This window comes from Agelaius phoeniceus, chromosome 29 (genome assembly GCF_051311805.1).
Source record: "Agelaius phoeniceus isolate bAgePho1 chromosome 29, bAgePho1.hap1, whole genome shotgun sequence".
Classification (NCBI taxonomy): domain Eukaryota; kingdom Metazoa; phylum Chordata; class Aves; order Passeriformes; family Icteridae; genus Agelaius; species Agelaius phoeniceus.
The window spans coordinates 477,336-496,757 of record NC_135293.1 but is presented as its reverse complement, the minus strand read 5'-3'; the positions used below and the strand labels follow the sequence as shown (position 1 = coordinate 496,757).

The following is a 19,422-nucleotide window of genomic DNA, read 5'->3' as shown; positions in this document are numbered from 1 at the left end:
ATTTAATTCTGGGATTAAAATAATAAAAGTTATGGAATACTTAAACTGGGGTGTGTCCTGGAGGGAATTCTGCTGGGCAGAGACCTCAGGGTGAATTCATCCCTTTATTTCCCTTTCAATCTTCCAGTAGAGCATGGATGGATTAAATGATTGAATTTAATTCTGGATTAAATTAATTAAATTATTAAATACTTAAACCTGGGATGAGTCTTGGAGGGAATTCTGCTGGGAGAGACCTCAGGGCTCTTTCCATCCTCCAGCAGAGCATGGATGGATTAAATGATTGAATTTAATTCTGGGATTAAATTATGGAATACTTAAACTGGGGCGTGTCCTGGAGGGAATCCTGCTGGGCAGAGACCTCAGGGTGAGCCCGAGTTCCCTTTATTTCCCTTTATTTCCCTTTATTCCCTTTATTTCCCTTCCCACCCTCCCTTTCCTTCTGTCCCCCCTCCCCAGTCTGGCTGGTGCCTCCCGGTCCCGAATTGGGCAGGGACTGTCCCGCGCAGCTCAGGGCCCAGGGCCCTGTTTGGAGCCAGGGAAGATGAATTTGTTTGCCTGTCTGTGTTGTCCTGGAGCCGTGTCCTCGTGCCCTGTCCCTGCCAGGCTGGCAGGTAACCCCTGGCGTGTCCCCCTGCAGCTGGAGCAGTTCAACATGATCGAGAACGCCATCAGCTCCAACAGCCTGTACAGCCCCTGCTCCACGCTCAACTACTCGCAGGCTGCCATGATGGGACTGACGGGCAGCCACGGCAGCCTGCAGGACTCGCAGCAGCTCAACTACTCCAGCCACAGCAACATCCCCAACATCATCCTGACAGGTAAAGGTAAAACCCCCCCTGGCAGTGCCCTGCCCTGGGCCCTGCGCTGTGCTGTGCTCCCCTTGCAGGGAGGAGTGATGGAGCTGACTCTGTGTGCAACGGGAGCCTCCTCCAGCCGGCTCTCATCAGCTCTTGGAGCTTTGTTTCACACCCAGATAGCTCAGCTACCTTACAAGGCATAAAATCAACAAAATGGCTTCTGTTGCAGTATTAGAAACAAAGAGATTTTAATAAAAGGCAAAATAACAAACTCTTTACAGGGTCCCTGCCAATACCATACTGAGCAGCTCCTCAGGGCATGGCCCAGCCCTGCCACAGCTCCAGGAGTGTTTGGACAGTGCTCTGGGACAGGCTGGGGTTTGGGGTGTCTGTGCAGGGCCTGGAGCTGGATCCAGGATCCCTGGGGGTCCCTCCCAGCTCAGGATGGTTCAGCATCCCATGGTCCCAGCCTGGGGGTGTCTCCTGGGGATTGTTGCTGTTGAGGGCTTCGTTCACCTGGGCTGTGGTGCCAGTCCAGTGTGGCTGCTGACCAAAACACGTAACTTCATCCTAGGGAACTTGTGAGAATGCTCAGAGAAAGAATGAAAACATTTCTTACCTTAATCTCTGCCCCTGGTGTTTGTGAGCACGTGGAATGTTTGTACATTGTGTTTATGGAAGGATGTTTACAAGGAAGTGTTGTTTCTGCTCAGCCAGTGGGGAAGGACCAGTCGGGTTCTGATGAACAATCCTGTCTATGAATATGTAAAGTTCCTGATGAATCTTTAGGAACTTTAGGGAACTTTTCCCTTTTTAAAAAAATTTTAAAGACTGATGTCTTCTGAGCATTGGAGCCAATGTCTCCCTCTTCAGCCATTCCTAACTGGAGTCCAGGTGTGTGTCCCAGTGCTCACCTGCACACAGGTGGAGCACCTAGAGCACCACTTTTCCTGTGGATTTATCCTCCTGACTTCCCTGGATCCTCTGCTAGAGTGAGGAAAGGCTGTGGGAGCCAAGCTCTGCCTGCTCAGCCCCAGCTGGCCAGCAGAGGGTTGGAGTGTCACATATGGTGGCCAATCTGGTCACAGTGGGATTTTGGAAACAATTCCTGCCCAGGATCCTGTGGCTGCAGCCAGGGATTGCTGATGGTGGAATTGAGGTTATTCCTCCTCAAGCTGAGGGAGAGGAAAGGCTCCAGTCACACCAAACACGAATTTTGGGTTGTGTTTGGTGGCTCGGAGATGCTGTGAGGAATCTGAAATCTGCAGGAGGGTGGATGTTCCTCATCTGAGAGCTCCATAACCATTTCCAGGGTTTTGGGAGCTGTTTCCCGAGTTCCTCGCGGTGTTTCTGGGAGTTTTCTGTTTCAGCAGTCCTGCTGGGGTCTGAGCCCTGTGTGTTTTGTCCCTGCAGTGACAGGAGAATCCCCCCCCAGCTTATCAAAAGAACTGACCAGCTCCTTGGCAGGAGTGGGGGACGTCAGCTTCGACACGGATTCCCAGTTCCCTCTGGATGAACTCAAAATTGACCCTTTGACCCTGGATGGACTTCACATGCTCAACGACCCCGACATGGTCCTCACCGACCCCGCCACAGAGGACACGTTCCGCATGGACCGGCTGTGACCGGGGCTGCGCCCACCCTGGGGCTGCGTCCACCCCGGAGCCACCATCCCGAGGGCTCCATCTCACCCTGGAGCCACCATCCTGGGGGCTTCATCCATCCTGGGGCTGCATCCCATCCTGGAGCCACCATCCTGGGGGCTGCATCCACCCTGGGGCTGCATCCACCTTGGAGCCACCATCCTGGGAGCTCCATCTCACCCTGGGGCCACCATCCTGGGAACTTCATCTACCCTGGGGCTGCATCCCACCCTGGGGCCACCATCCTGGGGCTTCATCCACCCTGGAGCCACCATCCTGGGGGCTTCATCCACCCTGGGGGCTGCATCCAACCCCAGGGGCTCCATCCCAGCCCGGGGTCCATCCCAGCCCGGGGTCCATCCCAGCCCAGGGTCCATCCTGGAGGGAGCAGCTCTCCGTGTCCCTGTCCCATGGGTCCCCCAGCTTGTTGTTCTGAGCTTGCCGCGCTGCCCAGCCTGTCCCAGCCGTGTCCCCCGAGCCGCTCGTTGCCGTCCAGCAGTCAGGATTGTCCGGTTTGTCCCGGTGGTTTATCCCAGTTCATCCCAGTTTATCCCGGTTTGTCCCGGTGGTTTATCCCGGTTTGTCCTGGTGGTTCATCCCAGTTTATCCTGGTTTATCCCAATGGTTTATCCCAGTTTACCCCAGTTTGTCCCGGTGCTTCATCCCGGTTTGTCCCAGTGGTTTATCCCGGTTTGTCCCGGTTTATCCCAGTTTGTCCCGGTGGTTTATCCCAGTTCATCCCGGTTTATCCCAGTTCATCCCGGTTTATTCCAGTGGTTTATCCCGGTTTGTCCCGGTGGTTTATCCCAGTTTATCCCGGTGGTTTATCCCGGTTTGTCACGGTGGTTTTCCCGGTTTATCCCGGTGGTTTATCCCGGTTTATTCCGGTGGTTTGTCCCAGTGGTTTATCCCGGTTCATCCCGGTGGTTATCCCGGTTTGTCCCGGTGGTTATCCCGGTTTATCCCGGTGGTTATCCCAGTTCATCCCGGTGGTTTATCCCGGTTTATCCCGGTGGTTATCCCGGTGGTTTATCCCGATTTATCCCGGTGGTTATCCCGGTTTATTCCGGTGGTTATCCTGGTTTATCCCGGTGGTTATCCCGGTTTTCCAGGGGCCTTTTCCCCAGCAGAGCCCCCGTGCCCCAGCTGGGCGCGGTCCCTGTGCAGCGCTGGGGGCTCTGGGCAGCCGGGCCGGGGCTGTGGGGCTGGCGGGGCCGGGCCCCGTGGGGAGCAAACCCCGGCAGTGCTGCCGTCCCCGGGCCCTGCTCGGTGACTCTGCCACCCCAGGTGTGTCCCAGCCTCTGTCCCTCCCGCCTGCCCCAGCGCCCCCGGCCAAGCGGAGCCGCCGGGCCCACAAATCCACTTCAAACACTATTTTGTTCCAAGCTTTTCATGGGTTTGTTTTGTTTTGTTTTTGTTTTTTAAATATATATGTAATATATATCTATTTCTATATATGGCTACATATATAGAGAGCATTTCTGAGCACACGTGAAAGTTCTATAATTCATTACTTGATTAGACAGAGGATCAGAACATCTTAAAGCAGCTAAAAAAAATAGAGACTAACCTGCATAATCCTAATTTTTACTTTGTGAGAGATTCCTGGGCAACAGGAAGGGCATTTCCATAGCAATGCCAGGCTCGTAGAATCATGATTTTTAAATTTTTTATTCTTATTCATTACTTATTCTGTTACTTATTTATGATTTTTTTTTGGTTGTTGTTGTTGTCATTTCTTTTTTTTTAAATTTTATTTAAATATTTGGATATTAGGAAAGTAGCTCAACTACATACAGCCAATGGAAGCACTCTACATAATATTTGTACAGTACTTTTTTTTTTTTGTGGTTTTACTCCAGAAATATATTATATATATTATATATGTAGGTATTTTTAAACTAACTGGAATTTCAAACAGATGTTAAGCAGGAATAAGGAAACCTAAGGCAAGTTTAGATATTTTCCTTTGGAATAGGCAAAATAGGGTGGTTGGAACTTAAAAATTCCTTCATTCACCCGGGGGAAAAAAAAATCTCTTGCTCCACAATGACCAGGATTGAATCCTCCAAAATTCTGTTTAATTAAATGGAGAATTAATTGTTTCTGATGGTCCTTGTGAATATTTTGTGCTGCAAATTTTAAAAAACCCCAAAAACCAGCCAGATTGCTCAGGCTGGGAATTGGGGATTTCCCTGTGGCTGGAGGGAAGGTGATTCCCAGATTTCTGGGAATGAATGGAATTAGAGGGCACTGCTGGAACATCCTCATTCCGCTGGGGAAAGGCAGGAATTGATCAGGAATTAACAGGATTTGGAGTCATTAATTAACTCACCCCGAGGATTCCATCCCTAAAACCCGTCCCAGTTCAGTTCCAGTTGGGGTTTGTGGATTTTCCCTGTGCCTGGAATCCCAACCCCAACCCCAGAGCTTCTCCTCTTTGGGAACGGCCTGGGCTGCTCTTAACGAGCTCCCCGCAATTAATGAGAGTCCCCCCGCAATTAGCGACTCCTCCCTGCTCTCCTGAGTTCTCCTAATGAGTTATCCAAGTTTCTGTGTGCTTCCAGGAATCCTGGGCTGCCTGCTGAGGCTCCTGCCCTCTCTGCTGAGCAGGAGCAGGGTCAGGAGCCCCCCAGCCCGGGCTGTCCCCTCACCTTCTGTGCCATTTGTTGACCATTTGCACTAAAAACGTGGAATTTTTTCTTGGCTTCCCTGTGTCTTTTTTATTTCTTTGTTGTTTTGTTTTGTTTTGTTTTGTTTTCATTTTATCCTTCTCCATGCCCTCCAGAGGTTTCCCTGCATCTCTTGGGAATATTTTGGGATTTTTTGGCAGGGTTTGAGCTCGGTAGGACACGTTCACTCCCGGTGGCTGCTCCTTTCAGATCCCTCACACTTTTTCAGTTCAAGGAGGAGATAAAAGGCAGCTCAGACAGGAGGAAACCTGGGAAAAACCAGGAGGGATTTGGGCCCAGGTGACTGGGAGCCCCTTGCTGAAGGTGCAGTGAGAGCTTTGTGCAGCTCCATGTGGGAATTGCATTTCTCCCCTGCTGGAATGTTTGTAACACCGGGGTCGCTGCACCAGAGCAGCCAGGGCTCAGTCCAGCAGTGCTGTCAGTGCTGTCTGTGCTGGTTTAACCCCAAAATCGCTGCACAGCAGCAGCCGGGGCTCCTCACGGGAGGGAGGCTCGGGCAGGGAACTGCAGCTCCAGCTCCTGCCCGGTTTTTTAACCCCGTGTGTAAATAAGAGCTCTTTGTTTCTAAGACTTGTAAGTAGACCTTGAAAATCGCCTTAATTTCAAACGAACACACCTTGGATGCAACTGTCAGAGTCAGGGAGCCTCCGGCTGGGAGGAAGGCAGGTTTGATCCCTGGGGAGAGGGACGGGGCAGGGGTGGCCCCTGGCAGTGCTGGGTGTGACAGGACGGGCTCCAGCTGTGGCCGGGGAGAAGCTGCCTCTCATCCCGGCCTGTGGGAGCCAGGGGTTCCAGCAGCTCCTGCCTTGCCCTCCCCCAGGGGATCCTTTCATGTGGGAGCTGCCCCAGAGGATTCCCCCTCTCTCACTCCTCCAAATTCCACTTTTTGTGGCATCAGGCTGATCTGGAAGCCAACCCAGAGGGAAGCGTGGAGCAGATCCCGAGTGTTCCCAGAACAAATCATCTGCTTTTATTCCAAATGTAACAGCCCTGTGCTCATTCCAGTGTTTGGGGCTCCCTCCCCACGGGTGGGAGCAGAAAGGGAAAACCATCACTTAGTAAGAAACAAAAGACAAAAAAACCAAGGAGGAAATGGTGTTAATTGCTCTCATTGCTGCGTTTGGTTGCAGTGGTGGTGGAGCTGCCCAGGGGTGCCTGTCCCACCCTCCCTCCCTCCCTCCCTCCGTGTTTTTCTCTCTCCATAAGGAATTAACCCCAATTCCCAAGCTAGACTGTTGCATTTGCCAATACAATGGGGAAGAGCAGGAATAAACCCTCGGTGGTGCACCCAAAACTGTGATTCTGTTTCCCAGCAGAGCCCAGCCCTGGCGCTGGGGCTGGGGAGGCTCCGTTCCCTGTACATAGATCCCTTCCCTGGGCATGCGTGACCCGGCCCGGCTCCCGCGGCTTCTGCATGGCAGGGAGCGCCTGGCAGCCCCCTGTGCCCCCAGGCTGGGCTGATCCCTCGTTTGCCAGAGGGGAAAACCTCCCCAGGATGGGCCGGAATCGCCCCGGAGCCGTCGGGCGCCTTCCGTGGCCTCCGGGGAGGTTCCGTGGGTTCATTTGGTGAATTTGGTTTAGGAGAGCTCGTGGGTGAGCCTTCAGCTCAGAGGGAGGTTGGGTTTGATGGTCCTGCAGGTCTTTTCCAACCCTGATTTGGTCGGTCCTTCCCAACCTTGGTTCCAGAATTCTTTTCCAACCTTGATTTGGTTTTTCTTCTCCCACCTTGATTCGGTCATTCTTTTCCAACCCTAATTTGGTGATTCTCTTCCAAACTTGAGTCAGGTTCTCTTCCAAACTTGATTCAGGTTCTTTTCCAGCCTTAATTCAGTGATTCTTTTCCAACCCTGATTCAGTGGCTCTGTCCCAACCTCAATTCCACGATTCCAAGAGCAAAAGCTGCCCTGAGTTTATCTAAAAGCAGTTTACCTAAATTTCCCTCAAAAACGAACCCTTGGACCTAAAACCTCGGATTTCTGCCAAAACAACAATTAAGGCTTGAGCTTAATTTCCTTAATTCCCTTAAGGAAAGGCCCTGGAAACCCCCTCTGGACAGGAAGGAAGCAGGAAGGCCCCTCCTCCCCCCGCAGATCCCGACCTTGGCTGTTTTTTTCGGGAGAAACCCCAAAACCAGCGCGTTTATTCCTCGGAGCAACGGCGCCCCCGTCACTGTGATGGCAATGTGAAAGCGCAGGTAGCCTTTGTTACGTGTGTCTGTCCTTTTTAAAAAACAACCAGGAAAAAGAAAAAAAACCCAAAAAAACCTCCCTCCCTCTTAGAATTAAACTTTGTAGTGTTCCTGTTCTTTGTATTTTGAGTTGCATCTTATTTATACGGCGCAGTGTAGGCATGGATTGCATGTCGGTTTTCTATGCGGGCACCACGACATTCTGACTGTGTATTATAAATCATTTTTACCTTTTTAAACAGGGAAAAACAAAAAAAAAAAAACCAACAAAACAAACAAAAAAAAAATAACAACAACACAACAGAATCATTGTGTGGAATTTCTATACTGCAAAGCCAAACACTACATGGAGTCCTCTCTTGGTTTGTGTTATTTATTTTCCGAGGCGGTTGGGGCGGGCGGGGGGCGGGCGGAGCCGTGTGTGCGTTGCCTTATGTGGGCTTGACCAATTTTATCAAAATAAAGGCCTGAAGGGGTAAAATCCGCTGGCTCTTGTCTTCAGGGGGTGGAGGGGTGGGAGGGGGAAAGCGTGGAAAAAGGGAGAGAACGCGTGGAAAAAAGGGAGAGAATCCTGTGGAAAAAAGGGAGAGAACCCATGGAAAAAAGGGGGAGAATCCTGTGGAAAAAAGGGAGAGAATCCATGGAAAAAAGGGAGAGAATCCTGTGGAAAAAAGGGAGAGAATCCATGGAAAAAGGGAGAGAATCCTGTGGAAAAAAGGGAGAGAATCCTGTGGAAAAAAGGGAGAAGCTTGAATTGTTCCAGCAAGAAGCAGGCAGGGCAGGGCTGAGGAGAGGGGGGTTCTTGAGGAGAAGGTGCCTCCACGCTTTGGCAATTCCAAGAAAATTCCCAATCCAGCCCAGGCTCTCTCAGCCCCATTGAGCCCTGGAGGGTTCCTCCCTTCCACATCTGCAAGGGAAAAGCTTCAGAAGAGTGGAGAGAACACAGACCTGACCAAGGAGAAATCTAGAATTTATTATCCAGCATTCCAAGTGTTTATTTTCCAACATTCCAGAACAAAGATACTCTCCTTAAAGTGCTTTTTCATTCATTAAAATGAGCAACCGAGGCCGCTCCTCACGTCCCTCTCAGACTCATGCCGAGTTTGCTTTGCAGCAGGTCTTGAAAAGGAAAACAACATTCACACTCAGGAGGAGCCTCGGAGCAGGGAGCAGATTCCTGGGAATCATCCACGCCCAAGGAACTCCAACCATCCCAGCTGCTGCAGGGAGCTCCCAGCGCGGCCCAAGCGGCAGCTCGGGCTCCTGGTCACACTCCCTGTCTCCACCTCGGCCCTTCCCAGAGGATCTGTGTAACATTTTCAGGGATTTGCTGTGGGGAAGGGGAGCTGGAGGCGGTGAGGGCGGGGTGGGAGGCGCTGACAGCGCTTGGGGCGGGATTCCAGAGCGGGAGGCGAGCGCGGCTGGGGCGGGAGGCGCTGCGGGGATCAGTCCTGCTGGAACCGGAACGTCTCGTAGTCCTCTGGGATGGTGTCTGAGGGGTAAAGCAAGCAGAGATCAGGGGCAGGAACAGCAGGGAAAGCGGCCTCGGGAGGAGAATTCCCGGTTTGCCTTTCCCGACTCACCGTTGCAGCGGTAGCGGAGGTTGGACCAGATGATGTTCTCCTGGGAGAAGCAGAAGACCCCGAGGCGTCCCCCTCTCATGGTGGTGTCCAGGACAACCCCAGTGTCTGCCACGACCTCAGGGCCCTCATAGAACCGAGCCCTGGTGGGGAGCAAGGCAGGGAATGGCAGGAGCTGCCCTGGCCTCGGGGCTGCTCCATCCCCGGGATGCAGCACAGGGGTCCCTGCCCATGGCCGAGCTCCCTTCCAGAACATTCTGGGGCTCCCTGGGGCTGATTTCCCTGCTGGGGATGGTCCTGGCCGAGCCTCACCTGATGTAGCCGACCTGGGGCCGGTGCTGCAGGAACCAGCGGTAGGAGGTCTTGTCCTTCCAGCCCGAGTTCCTGGGGTCCTTCCAGAGCAGCTTCACCTGGTCCGTGGTGTCTCCCGTGTGCCACAGGGAATTCCGCAGGTACTCCCCAGGGCCCGTTTTGGATTTCACTGCCTGGGACAGAGGAGAGCCTGCTCAAGGTGTGCACAGAGGATTCCACACAGCTGCTGATCCCGAGGCAGAATTCCAGCAGGGAATTCCTTCTGCAGCGTTCCTGTACCTTCAGCTGAATGCCAGGCTCTGCCACTGCCCGGAAGGGGTTGGCCTGCCAGTAGGTCTGTTCCATCTGCTTCCACATCACCACGTAGAAGCTGGAGCTGTCCTGGTAGCCAAAGATGAACCCGGCGTAGTCGTCGTCCGTGGCCGTGTTGACATGGAAGGTGCCCTCGAAGTCCACCCCGTTAAAGGCTGTGTACCCTGTCAGGGGCAGCAGAACAGAGCCAGGGTTCAGCTGGGGAGGTGGATTTTGCCAGGGGGAATCTGGACTCTGTGCACTACAGGGAACAGGGGATGGAGTCATGGAGCAGTGGCTGATCAAAGCTGCAGCGAGTGATGATTTCCCAAAGGGAGAAGGGAAATTCCTCACCTACAGCCAGGCCAGGGTCGCTGTTCATGGTCTGGACAATCTCCATGCCCTGAGAAAGAGAAATTGTGACTCTTTAGTGCAGTTCCAGACACACCAAACTCCCTCTTGTGCTTCTCCAGGGCTGGGACTCGGGGATTTGGGCACTGCAGAACCACGGAGCCTTTGAGGGAAACCCCCCCAGGACTGTTCCCAGCTGGAGCCCTCCCCACCTGGTTGAGGACGATCCAGTTGGGGTCGATCTGAGCGTCCCCCTCGGGGTCCAGCACCACGGTCTGGAAGGCCCTGAAGTCCGTGAGCGTCACCTCGGCGTTCTCGGGGCAGACGTCGATCCTGTCGATCACCATGTCCCTGTCGAAGTCATCCTCACACAGGTTCCCCACGCCGTCCCCTGGGCACGAGGAGGAGGAGGAAGGAGCCTGGAGCAGCAGCTCCTGCCCTGGGTTTGCTCAGCCTCGGGCACCACCAGGGGCAGCTGAGGGCACCGAGGGACTGGGGCACCCCAAGGAGCTGCAGAGAAACCCGGAGGCTTCTCCTGCTGGCAGAGAAACCCCTCAAAGCCCAGACACTTCTGGGAGAGAGAACCTGACCCAAACATGGCCCCAAACCTGATCCCAAACCTGACCCCAAACATGGCCCCAAACCTGACCCCAAAGATGATCCCAAACCTGACCCAGTGGACCCACTGTGGACACCTGCAGTGTCCCAGGCCTGGCACGAGTCAGTCCCAACAAAACCCCAACTCCTGCGGCTTCCAGAGCCTGGAGTGGCCCCAGGGACCCCAAAGGACCCATCCCTCCCTCCCTCCCTCCCTCACCATCCGAGTCCTCCTGGCCGGGGTTGGGCACCAGCCTGCAGTTGTCGGGGCCGGGGGGTCTGAAGTCGGGGATGCCATCATCATCATCATCCTCGTCACACTCGTCCCCCAGCCCGTCCCCGTCCGTGTCCACCTGGGAGCTGTTGGGCACCGTGGGGCAGTTGTCCCTCGAGTCCTGGTGCCCGTCCCCGTCGCTGTGGGAGAAGGGACAGGGGCAGGGACAGGGGCAGTGACAGGGACAGACACAGGGACAGACACAGGGACAGACACAGGGACACGGACACGTCACCCACGGCCACCAGCACAGGGAGCTGCCCCGGGGCTGGGGCTGCAGCTGCTCTGTGACTTCAGCCCAGGAATGGGTCAGGAATGTCTGAGAGTCCTCAGGACGAGGGAAGAGCTGAGAATCTTGGCTCTGTGTCTCAGAAAGCTGATGTATCATTTTATTATATTTTATACTATATTATATATCGCATATTACATTAATTATATTATATTAATTTACTATATTATATTAATTATACTATATTATACTATACTATACTACATTACATTACATTATATATGCTATACTAAAACTACACTGAATAAAGAGAAAAGAGACATCAGAAGGCTGGAAAAGAATGAATAATAAAATCTTGTGCCTGAGCAGAGAGTCTGACACAGCTGGCTGTGATTGGCCATTAATTAACAACAATCCACATCAGACAATCAAAGCTGCACCTGTTGCTAAACCATCTCCAGAGCACATTCTAAGCCATCAGATAATTATTGTTAACATTTCTTTTCTGAGGCTTCTCAGGAGAAAAATCCTAGTGGAAGGATTTTCCTAAAGTATGTCAGTGACATTCCTGCTGGAAATGGAGCTCTGGGAGTGCTCCTTCCTTCCAGTGGTCGCTTTTTGTGAGGTCTAAAGAAAATTTCACCTCTAAACCTCCATTTTTTATAGGATAAGGCCAAGCCAGGTTTTCACAGCCTTTTGGTCCCTTCCATCCCAGGATTTCATGCAAATAAATAGAATTTTTAATTTCTGCAGCTCACCTGTCCTGGTTGGTGTCACATTCGTCTCCCACCAGATCGTGGTCAGTGTCTTTCTAGAAAAAGAAAGGAAGAATAATTTAAATTTTCCAGAGGAAAAGGCAAGGGAGAGAACAGAGAGCTGCCAACAGCAGGAGACTTCCTGTGGGATGTTTTGGGGGGATCCTGAGGAATTCCAGCAGTGGGGCAGGGCAGGGAGGGAGAGCCCAGAGTGCCCAATTTCCCTTTGTGCCCCAGGAGGGCACAGCTGGAACCGAGCCCTGGCCTGGTCGGTGACAGGAGGGGCTCAGCCTGGGCCCGTACCTGGTCAGGGTTGCTGAGCGTGGGGCAGCTGTCACAGGCGTCCCCCACGCCGTCCCCGTCCCCGTCCCTCTGGTCAGGGTTGGGAACTCTCCTGCAGTTGTCCAGGGTGTTCTTGATCCCTGCAAAACAGGGCAGAGTGGACCCACAAAGACCCAGGCTAAAGGAAGGATTTCAGCATTGGGGCTTTCAGTGTTTGCTGGCATCCCTGGCTGCTGGGAGCAGCTTTTGTGCACTCTGTGATCAGCTCAGGTTCCAAAGCCAGCCAGGCTTGTGTCCACCCCAGGGGCCTCCCCCAGCCTCGAGCCAGGAGCTGCTGCCAGCTCAGATATTCCCAAATTTCTTCCTTAAAATGCAGCACAAGGCAGTCAGGACGAGGCTGGCTGGGATTGTGTGTCACTGTCACCTTTTCTGAAAAATCCCTTTGCCAGGATTTCTTCTCCTGGGAAGCTGAGAAGCCTCGGAGAAAAAGGAAAACAAGAATTATCTGATTGCTTCTCTTGTGTTTTGCTGCTTTGGAATGTGGCTGGAGATTGTTTGATTGGTTTCATGTGAATTGTTTTAACTTAATGACTAATCAGGGTCAGGCTGTGTTGGGACTCTGGAGGGAGTTATGAGGTTTTGTTACCATTCTTGTTAAGCCTTCTGGCTCTATCTTTTCTCTATTCTTTAGTATAGTTTTAGTATAGCATTCTTTAATATACTATAATAAATATACTATAATAAATATAATAAAATAAATATAATATAATATAATATAATATAATAATAAATGAGCCTTCTAAGAACATGGAGTCAGATTCATCATTTCCTCCCTTCCACGGGGGACCCTGAAAAAACCACGACTGTGGCCAATAAAAATGAAAATAAACCCAAGGGGGAGCAGCACCGGTGAGAGGCTGAGCTCGGGGACACGGGGACCGCCCTGTCTGTCCCCAGAGGCCGAGCTGGGGTGACACAAACATATTATCTCAATATTATCTCCATTTTCCTGGCCCAGCCCGGGGCAGCCGGCTCTCACCGTCCCCGTCCATGTCTTCGTCACACTCGTCGCCCCTGCCGTCGCCATCGATGTCCCTCTGGTCGTTGTTCTTCACCTGCCGGCAGTTGTCACACGCGTCCCCGAAGTTGTCCTTGTCGGCGTTGCGCTGGTCCGTGTTCCTGGTGTACACGCAGTTGTCCTGCAGGGACAGGGGACACGGGCTGGGGACACCGGCGCCTCCTGCGCTGTCCCCAGCAGGGCCCTGAGCGACCTCGGGGCTGCAGCCTGGTCTGGGGTCCTCAGAGCCCCCAGGGCGAGGCCACGCTGGGACCCCTGCACTCCACTGGGACCCCTGAACTCCACTGGGACCCCTGAACTCCACTGGGACCCCCGACTTCAAACTGGGACCCCTGAATTCACACTGGGACCCCTGAACTGCCACTGGGACCCCTGAATTCAAACTGGAACCCCTGGACTCCACTGGGACCCCTGAACTCCACTGGGACCCCTGAACTCCACTGGGACCCCTGAGTTCCTACTGGAACCCCTAAATTCCCACTGGGACTTCTGAACTCCCACTGGGATCCCTAAATTCCCACTGAAACCTCTAAATTCCCACTGGGATCCCTGAACTCCCACTGGAACCCCTAAATCCCCACTGGAACCCCCGAATCCCCACTGGGCACCCCTAAATCCCCACGGCGACCCCTGAACTCCCACTGGGACCCCCGAATCCCCACCGGGACCCCCGGATTCCCCCCGCAGGTGCCGCTGCCCCGCAGGAGCCGCCGGGGGCAGCAGAGCCCGGACCTCGGCGTTGGGGATCCCGTCCCCGTCGGCGTCGTCGTCGCAGGCGTCCCCGATGCCGTCCCGGTCCGCGTCCTCCTGGCCCGAGTTGGGCACGGTCACGCAGTTGTCCTGCAGGACAGAGGCTCGGCAATGTGGGACTGCAGCCAGCCCGGGCTCCGCAGCTCTCGGCAGCACGCAGGGCCCGGCCTGCGGGGAGATTGGGCTGAAATCCCCGGATTTCCTGCCCACCTTGCGGCAGTTCTTGTCGGAGCAGCGCTGCTTCTCGTCGGGGACGCCGTCGATGTCCGTGTCCTTGCCGCACACGTAGCCGTTCCCCGCCCAGCCCACGAGGCACTGCAAGGGGCACACACACAGAGTCAGCCCCCAAACCCCGGGGTTTGCCAGGGACACGGCACGGAACGCTGCCGATCCGGGATGTGAAACCCTACAGGGAAATAACGCCCGGGGGAAACATTTCTGGGATTTCACCAGCTCGGACCGGGCCCTCGGCGCTGCTGCTGGCCCTGAGGAGGAGCAGAGCTCGGCTCTGAGGCTGCCGATCCTGGATCCCGATTCCCTGGATCCTCCCTGCTCAGCCGCAGGGAATCCCGCACCCGACAGGTTCGCAGCGCTCCAGGGAAAACCAAAACCCCAAAAAGCGGGAGGGAGCAGCCCAGGGAGGAGCTCGGGGGACGAGCAGGGATGGGTCGGGAAGGGCGATCTCCAGGAGAGGGCAGTGGCAGACCCGGCAGAGGAGCGCGGGACGAGGAACGAGGAGCGAGGAGCGAGCAGACAGACCCCAGTCCCAGGGAGTTTGGGATCAGACAGACCCCGGTCCCAGGGAGTTTGGGATCAGACCGACCCCGGTCCCAGGGAGTTTGGGATCAGACCGACCCCGGTCCCGGGGAGTTTGGGATCAGACAGACCCCAGTCCAAGGGAGTTTGGGATCAGACCGACCCCGGTCCCAGGGAGTTTGGGATCAGACCCGAGCCCAGTGTGGGCAGGGCGGGATCAGACCCCAGTGTCCATAGGGTGGCACCACACCCCGGTGTCCCTAGCGGTGCCCGCGGCGGTGCCCGCACCTGGCAGGACAGCGAGCCGTCCCTCTCCACAACGCACTCGGCTTTCTCGTGGCACGGGCTGATCTCGCCGTTGGGGCAGCGCCGGGCCCCGGTCGCCGTGGGGCTCCGGCAGCCGCTGATCTGATCCCCCACAAAGCCCGGCTTGCAGGCCCCGCACTTGTAGGATCCCTGCGGGGGGAACGGGAGCGGGAACTCGAACGGGAATCCCGGAAAATCCCGGAAAATCCCTGCAAATCCCTGCTCGGGATTCGCCTTTACCCTCCCGGTGAGGCCCTTCCTTGGCCCAGCTGCCCTGCCCCGGGGCCTGGCCTGGGGCACTGCCAGGGATCCAGGGGCAGCCACAGCTGCTCTGGGAATCCCACCCCATTCCCTCCCCACCCTCCCAGCCAGGAACCCCTTCCCAATATCCCACCCAAATCTCCCTTTTCCCACTTTAAATCCATTCCCTGGCCCCTGGCCCTCCAGGCCGTGTCCCCAGTCCCTCTGCAGCTCTCCTGGAGCCCCTTCAGGCCCTGCCAGGGGCTCTGAGCTCTCCCTGGCGCCTTCTCCTCTCCAGGTGAGCACCCCCAGCTCTGCCAGCCTGGCTCCAGGGGGGCTCCAGCCCTGGGACCCTCCCCAAATCCCTGAGGATTTACCCGAGTGTTGATGCAGATGGAGTTTGGGACACAATTCCTGGCAGCTCCAGTCTCACACTCGTTGATGTCGGTGCACACCTGCCCAGGGAGAACAGGACCCACCTTCACCTTCACCCCAGGGAGAACAGGACCCACCTTCACCTTCACCCCATCCCACCCCAAATCCCAGCACTGGAGCGGGGCCAGAGCAGAAGCAGAGCCCTGGCACACCTCACTAGGCCAGGACTAATCTGTGCTCCTGCTGACACCTCACTAGGCCAGGACTAATCAGTGCTCCTGCTGACACCTCACTAGGCCAGGACTAATCAGTGTTCCTGCTGACAAGCTTGAGGCAGGTCCCAGCAGGGCTCCAGACCCCCCTCCAGAGTCAGCAGAGGCTCCAGCCTGGGAACAGAGCTGAGCTCTGAGCTGAGCTGCTGCAATATCCTCACTGTGGAGGGGCTCCATGGATTTGGAAGCTCAATGGCTGCATCCCACGACCAGCCCCAAATTCCCAGAGCTAGATGTGGGATAATAACCCCTAAAAACCCCAATCAGCCCAGGCTGTTGGGATTTTTAATCTGCCTGGAGCTGTCAGAGAAGCCGGGAGGGGGTGGCAGCAGCTGCAGGAACTTTTCTGTGTCCCAGCAGGAAGGATTCCCATCCCCATCCCCATCCCATTCCCATTCCCACTCCCATCCCCATCCCATTCCCGTTCCCAGCCCTGTTCCCACCCCCAGGGTGGCCCCACAGCCCCAGAGGAGCTGGGATGCTCTGCCCAGCCCCAGTTTGGCACAGGGGAGGTGGCTCTGGGCACTCTCCTCTCCCTGCATTCCCACCTGGAATCCATGGAATTGTGGGATCCCAGAACAGTTTGGGTCGGGAGGGGCCTTTAACCGCCCCATCCCCACCCCCAGGGACACCTCCACTGTCCCAGGCTGCTCCAGGCTGGCCTGGGACCCTCCCAGGGATGGGAATTCCCTCCCAGCCCCTCTCCACCCTCCCTTCCATCCCGGGGAGCCATCACCTCGAGTTCCCCTCCTGTTTCCTCACATTCCCAGCTGCAGAGGGGGGAGCATTGCCAGCTGCTGGGGGACACAGGTCCCCGAGGCCCTCACCTGCTTGTTGGCCCTGGCAAAGGCCATTCCCACCCCTTCCAGCAGCTGCCCGGTGAAGCCGGGCGGGCAGGGGTCGCAGCGGAAGCCGGGGTTGGTGTTAATGCACTGGACTTTCGGGAAGCAGGGGTTGGCATTGCACTGAAACAACACACAGGGTGCCCAGGGCTGTGCCAGGGGGCAGCTCCAGCCCTGGGGCACCTCCAGCTCCTGGGGTTTTAGTCTGGAGGTAGAAGACAAAAGGGCACAGAAGTTCCTCAGAGGGCTCCCCCAGCCCGGCGTGCCCTGGGCTGCAACAGAACAAAGTCAGAGCCATTGGAGCTCTGACTCTCCTCAGGTGACACCAGAGCCCTGGCACGGAGCTGCTCTTGCTTCACCTTTTCCTTCCTGGAATCCTCGGGGGCCTGGACAATTCCCCACCCTGGCCCTGAAACACAACTCGAGTTGTTTGTTCACCACCCTTTCTTTCCAGAATTGCTCCGAATGCTTTGCTTCCTCCAACACTTCATTATTTTTCCCTGGATTTTTATGCTCTGTCCTGGCAGATGCCTCACAGGAATACAGTGGACCCCATATTTTGGGCTGACAATCCCAAAATCTGCCATGGAGCCTTCAGCAGGTTTTTAAATTGAAATGCAATCGAGGCTGTGCGAGAGTGGGATAATCAAGTTCGTGGTTTGGGAAGCACAGAGCTCAGGAGCCCTACAAAAAAATCCATGGATGAGCAGAGCTTTGCACACACACAGAGCTTAAAATTGGTGGAATGCCACATTTCCTAAAAAAAATTTCCTAAAAATAATACACAGTATCTGCCCAGCAAGGTTTGATTTAAGGGCAGAAACAAAGCCCTGTGGCTGAGATTTGCTGTTTCCAGGATTATCTGGGAACTGTTTGATCCCATTCCACACTCAATAAATCTTATCTCCAACAGCTCCTCAGCAAAGGAGGTGGCTCTGGTGTTCCAAACTCCCCTCCCTGTGTGGCACAAACCTCAGGATTTATTTTGTTGGGACTGGGCTGGCCCTAAACCCTCCCTGGGGAGGGCCAGGCACAGAATTCCAGAGCCTGCAGGAATTCCAGCGTGTGCCAGGCACGGAACTGCAGCTCCTGCAGGAAATCCAGAGTGTGCCAGGCACAGAACTGCATCTCCTGCAGGAAATCCAGCGTGTGCCAGGCACAGAACTGCAGCTCCTGCAGGAAATCCAGAGCGTGCCAGGCACAGAATTCCAGAGTCTGCAGGAATCCCACAGTGTGCGAGGCACGGAACTGCAGCTCCTGCAGGAATCCCAGCGTGTGCCAGGCACAGAACTGCAGCTCCTGCAGGAATTGCAGCTCCTGCAGGAATCCCAGAGTGTGCCAGGCACAGAGTTGCAGCTCCAGCAGGGATCCCAGGCATGGAATTGCATCTCTTGCAGGGATCCCAGCGTGTGCCAGGCACGGAGCTGCAGCTCCAGCAGGGATCCCAGGCACGGAGTTGCAGCTCCCGCAGGGATCCCAGGCACAGAGTTGCAGCTCCCGCAGCTCCCGCAGGGATCCCTGCCCCGAGGCAGCGCCGGGGCCGTGCTGCCCGTTGTTCCCGGTGCTCCCTCCCTCCCTCCCTCCCTCTCCCCGGCCCGGCTCTGCTCACCTCGTTGATGTCGGAGCAGTGGGTGCCGTTGCCGGAGTAGCCGGCGGGGCAGGGCCCGCAGCGGAAGCCGCCGCCGCTCTCGGTGCAGGGCACGCCCGGGAAGCAGGGGTTGGGCACGCAGCGGCTGAACTGGGTCACGGTGACCACAGGGCCGGTCACCTCCGGCCGCATGCCTGGGGACAGCAGCGTGTGAGCACAGCGCCCCGGAGCCATCGGAACAGCCTGGGGCGTCCCAGAGCCACCATGGGTGTCCCAGAGCCACCACAGGGTGTCCCAGAGCCACCATGGGTGTCCCAGAGCCACCATGGGCGTCCCAGAGCCACCATGGTGTGTCCCAGAGCCACCACGGGGTGTCCCAGAGCCACCATGGCATGTCCCAGAGCCACCATGGGGTGTCCCAGAGCCACCATGGGCGTCCCAGAGCCACCATGGGCGTCCCAGAGCCACCACGGGGCGTCCCAAAGCCACCATGGGTGTCCCAGAGCCACCATGGGGTGTCCCAGAGCCACCACAGCATGTCCCAGAGCCAGCAGCTCAGCTGTGGGGTGTCCCAAAGCCACCACGGCATGTCCCAGAGCCAGCAGCTCAGCTCTGGGGTGTCCTAAAGCCACTATGGGATGTCCCAAAGCCACCAGCTCAGTTCTGGGGTGTCCCAGAGCCACCAGCCCAGCTCAGAGGCAGGGAGGCAGAAGCAAAGGCTGGGGTGAAGGGGTGTGAGGACCAGGACCAACTGTGATGAGCAGGAATAACTAACTGTGGTGACCAGGCCTGACCGTGGTGACCAGGACTAACTAACTGTGCTGAGCAGGCCTGACTGGGATCACCAGGCCTGACCATGGTGACCAGGCCTGACTGGGATCACCAGGCTGGGATTTGCCCCCGGCGGGCAGCAGAGGGCACAGGAGGCTCAGGGGGCACAGGGGGCACACAGGGGGCACACAGGGGGCACAGCTGCACTCACCGCAGGCATCGCACTCCATGACCGTGTTCTTCAGGAACGTGATCTCCTTGATCTGCAGGGCAACAGCAGCGGGGCTGAGCCGGGGCCAGGAGCCCGGCCAGTGAAATCAATCAACAATAAATAAATAATAACAACAACAACAACAACCTTTATTGAAGGTTTTTCTCACCTTGAAGTTTTTCCCAGCTTAAAGGTTTTTCTCACCTTGAAGATTTCCCCAACCAAATTGAAGGTCTTT

General features: G+C 55.6%; 2 protein-coding genes across 8 annotated transcripts in view; one reads left to right on the top strand and one right to left on the bottom strand.

Moving 5' to 3' along the window:
• CRTC1 (CREB regulated transcription coactivator 1) overlaps positions 1-7,563 on the top strand; it is a 49,073-nt gene extending 41,510 nt beyond the window's left edge. For all 4 annotated transcript variants that reach the window (XM_077191503.1, XM_077191502.1, XM_077191500.1 and 1 more), the window contains 2 exons: positions 641-821; positions 2,214-7,563. In XM_077191503.1, the coding sequence (XP_077047618.1) occupies positions 641-821; positions 2,214-2,425 (393 nt within the window). In that variant the 3' untranslated portion in view covers positions 2,426-7,563. The remainder of the gene's footprint in view (positions 1-640; positions 822-2,213) is intronic.
• Positions 7,564-8,273: 710 nt separating this feature from the next.
• The window catches only part of COMP (cartilage oligomeric matrix protein), a 42,025-nt gene continuing 30,876 nt past the window's right edge, over positions 8,274-19,422 (bottom strand). For all 4 annotated transcript variants that reach the window (XM_077191487.1, XM_077191488.1, XM_077191490.1 and 1 more), the window contains 17 exons: positions 19,185-19,236; positions 18,224-18,396; positions 16,600-16,737; positions 15,503-15,580; positions 14,868-15,035; positions 14,034-14,138; positions 13,806-13,913; positions 13,035-13,194; positions 12,017-12,135; positions 11,717-11,769; positions 10,676-10,869; positions 10,071-10,249; positions 9,862-9,910; positions 9,496-9,692; positions 9,217-9,389; positions 8,908-9,047; positions 8,274-8,816 (listed from right to left, as the gene is read on the bottom strand). In XM_077191487.1, coding sequence (XP_077047602.1) covers positions 8,770-8,816; positions 8,908-9,047; positions 9,217-9,389; positions 9,496-9,692; positions 9,862-9,910; positions 10,071-10,249; positions 10,676-10,869; positions 11,717-11,769; positions 12,017-12,135; positions 13,035-13,194; positions 13,806-13,913; positions 14,034-14,138; positions 14,868-15,035; positions 15,503-15,580; positions 16,600-16,737; positions 18,224-18,396; positions 19,185-19,236 — 2,133 coding nt within the window. In that variant the 3' untranslated portion in view covers positions 8,274-8,769. The remainder of the gene's footprint in view (positions 8,817-8,907; positions 9,048-9,216; positions 9,390-9,495; positions 9,693-9,861; positions 9,911-10,070; positions 10,250-10,675; positions 10,870-11,716; positions 11,770-12,016; positions 12,136-13,034; positions 13,195-13,805; positions 13,914-14,033; positions 14,139-14,867; positions 15,036-15,502; positions 15,581-16,599; positions 16,738-18,223; positions 18,397-19,184; positions 19,237-19,422) is intronic.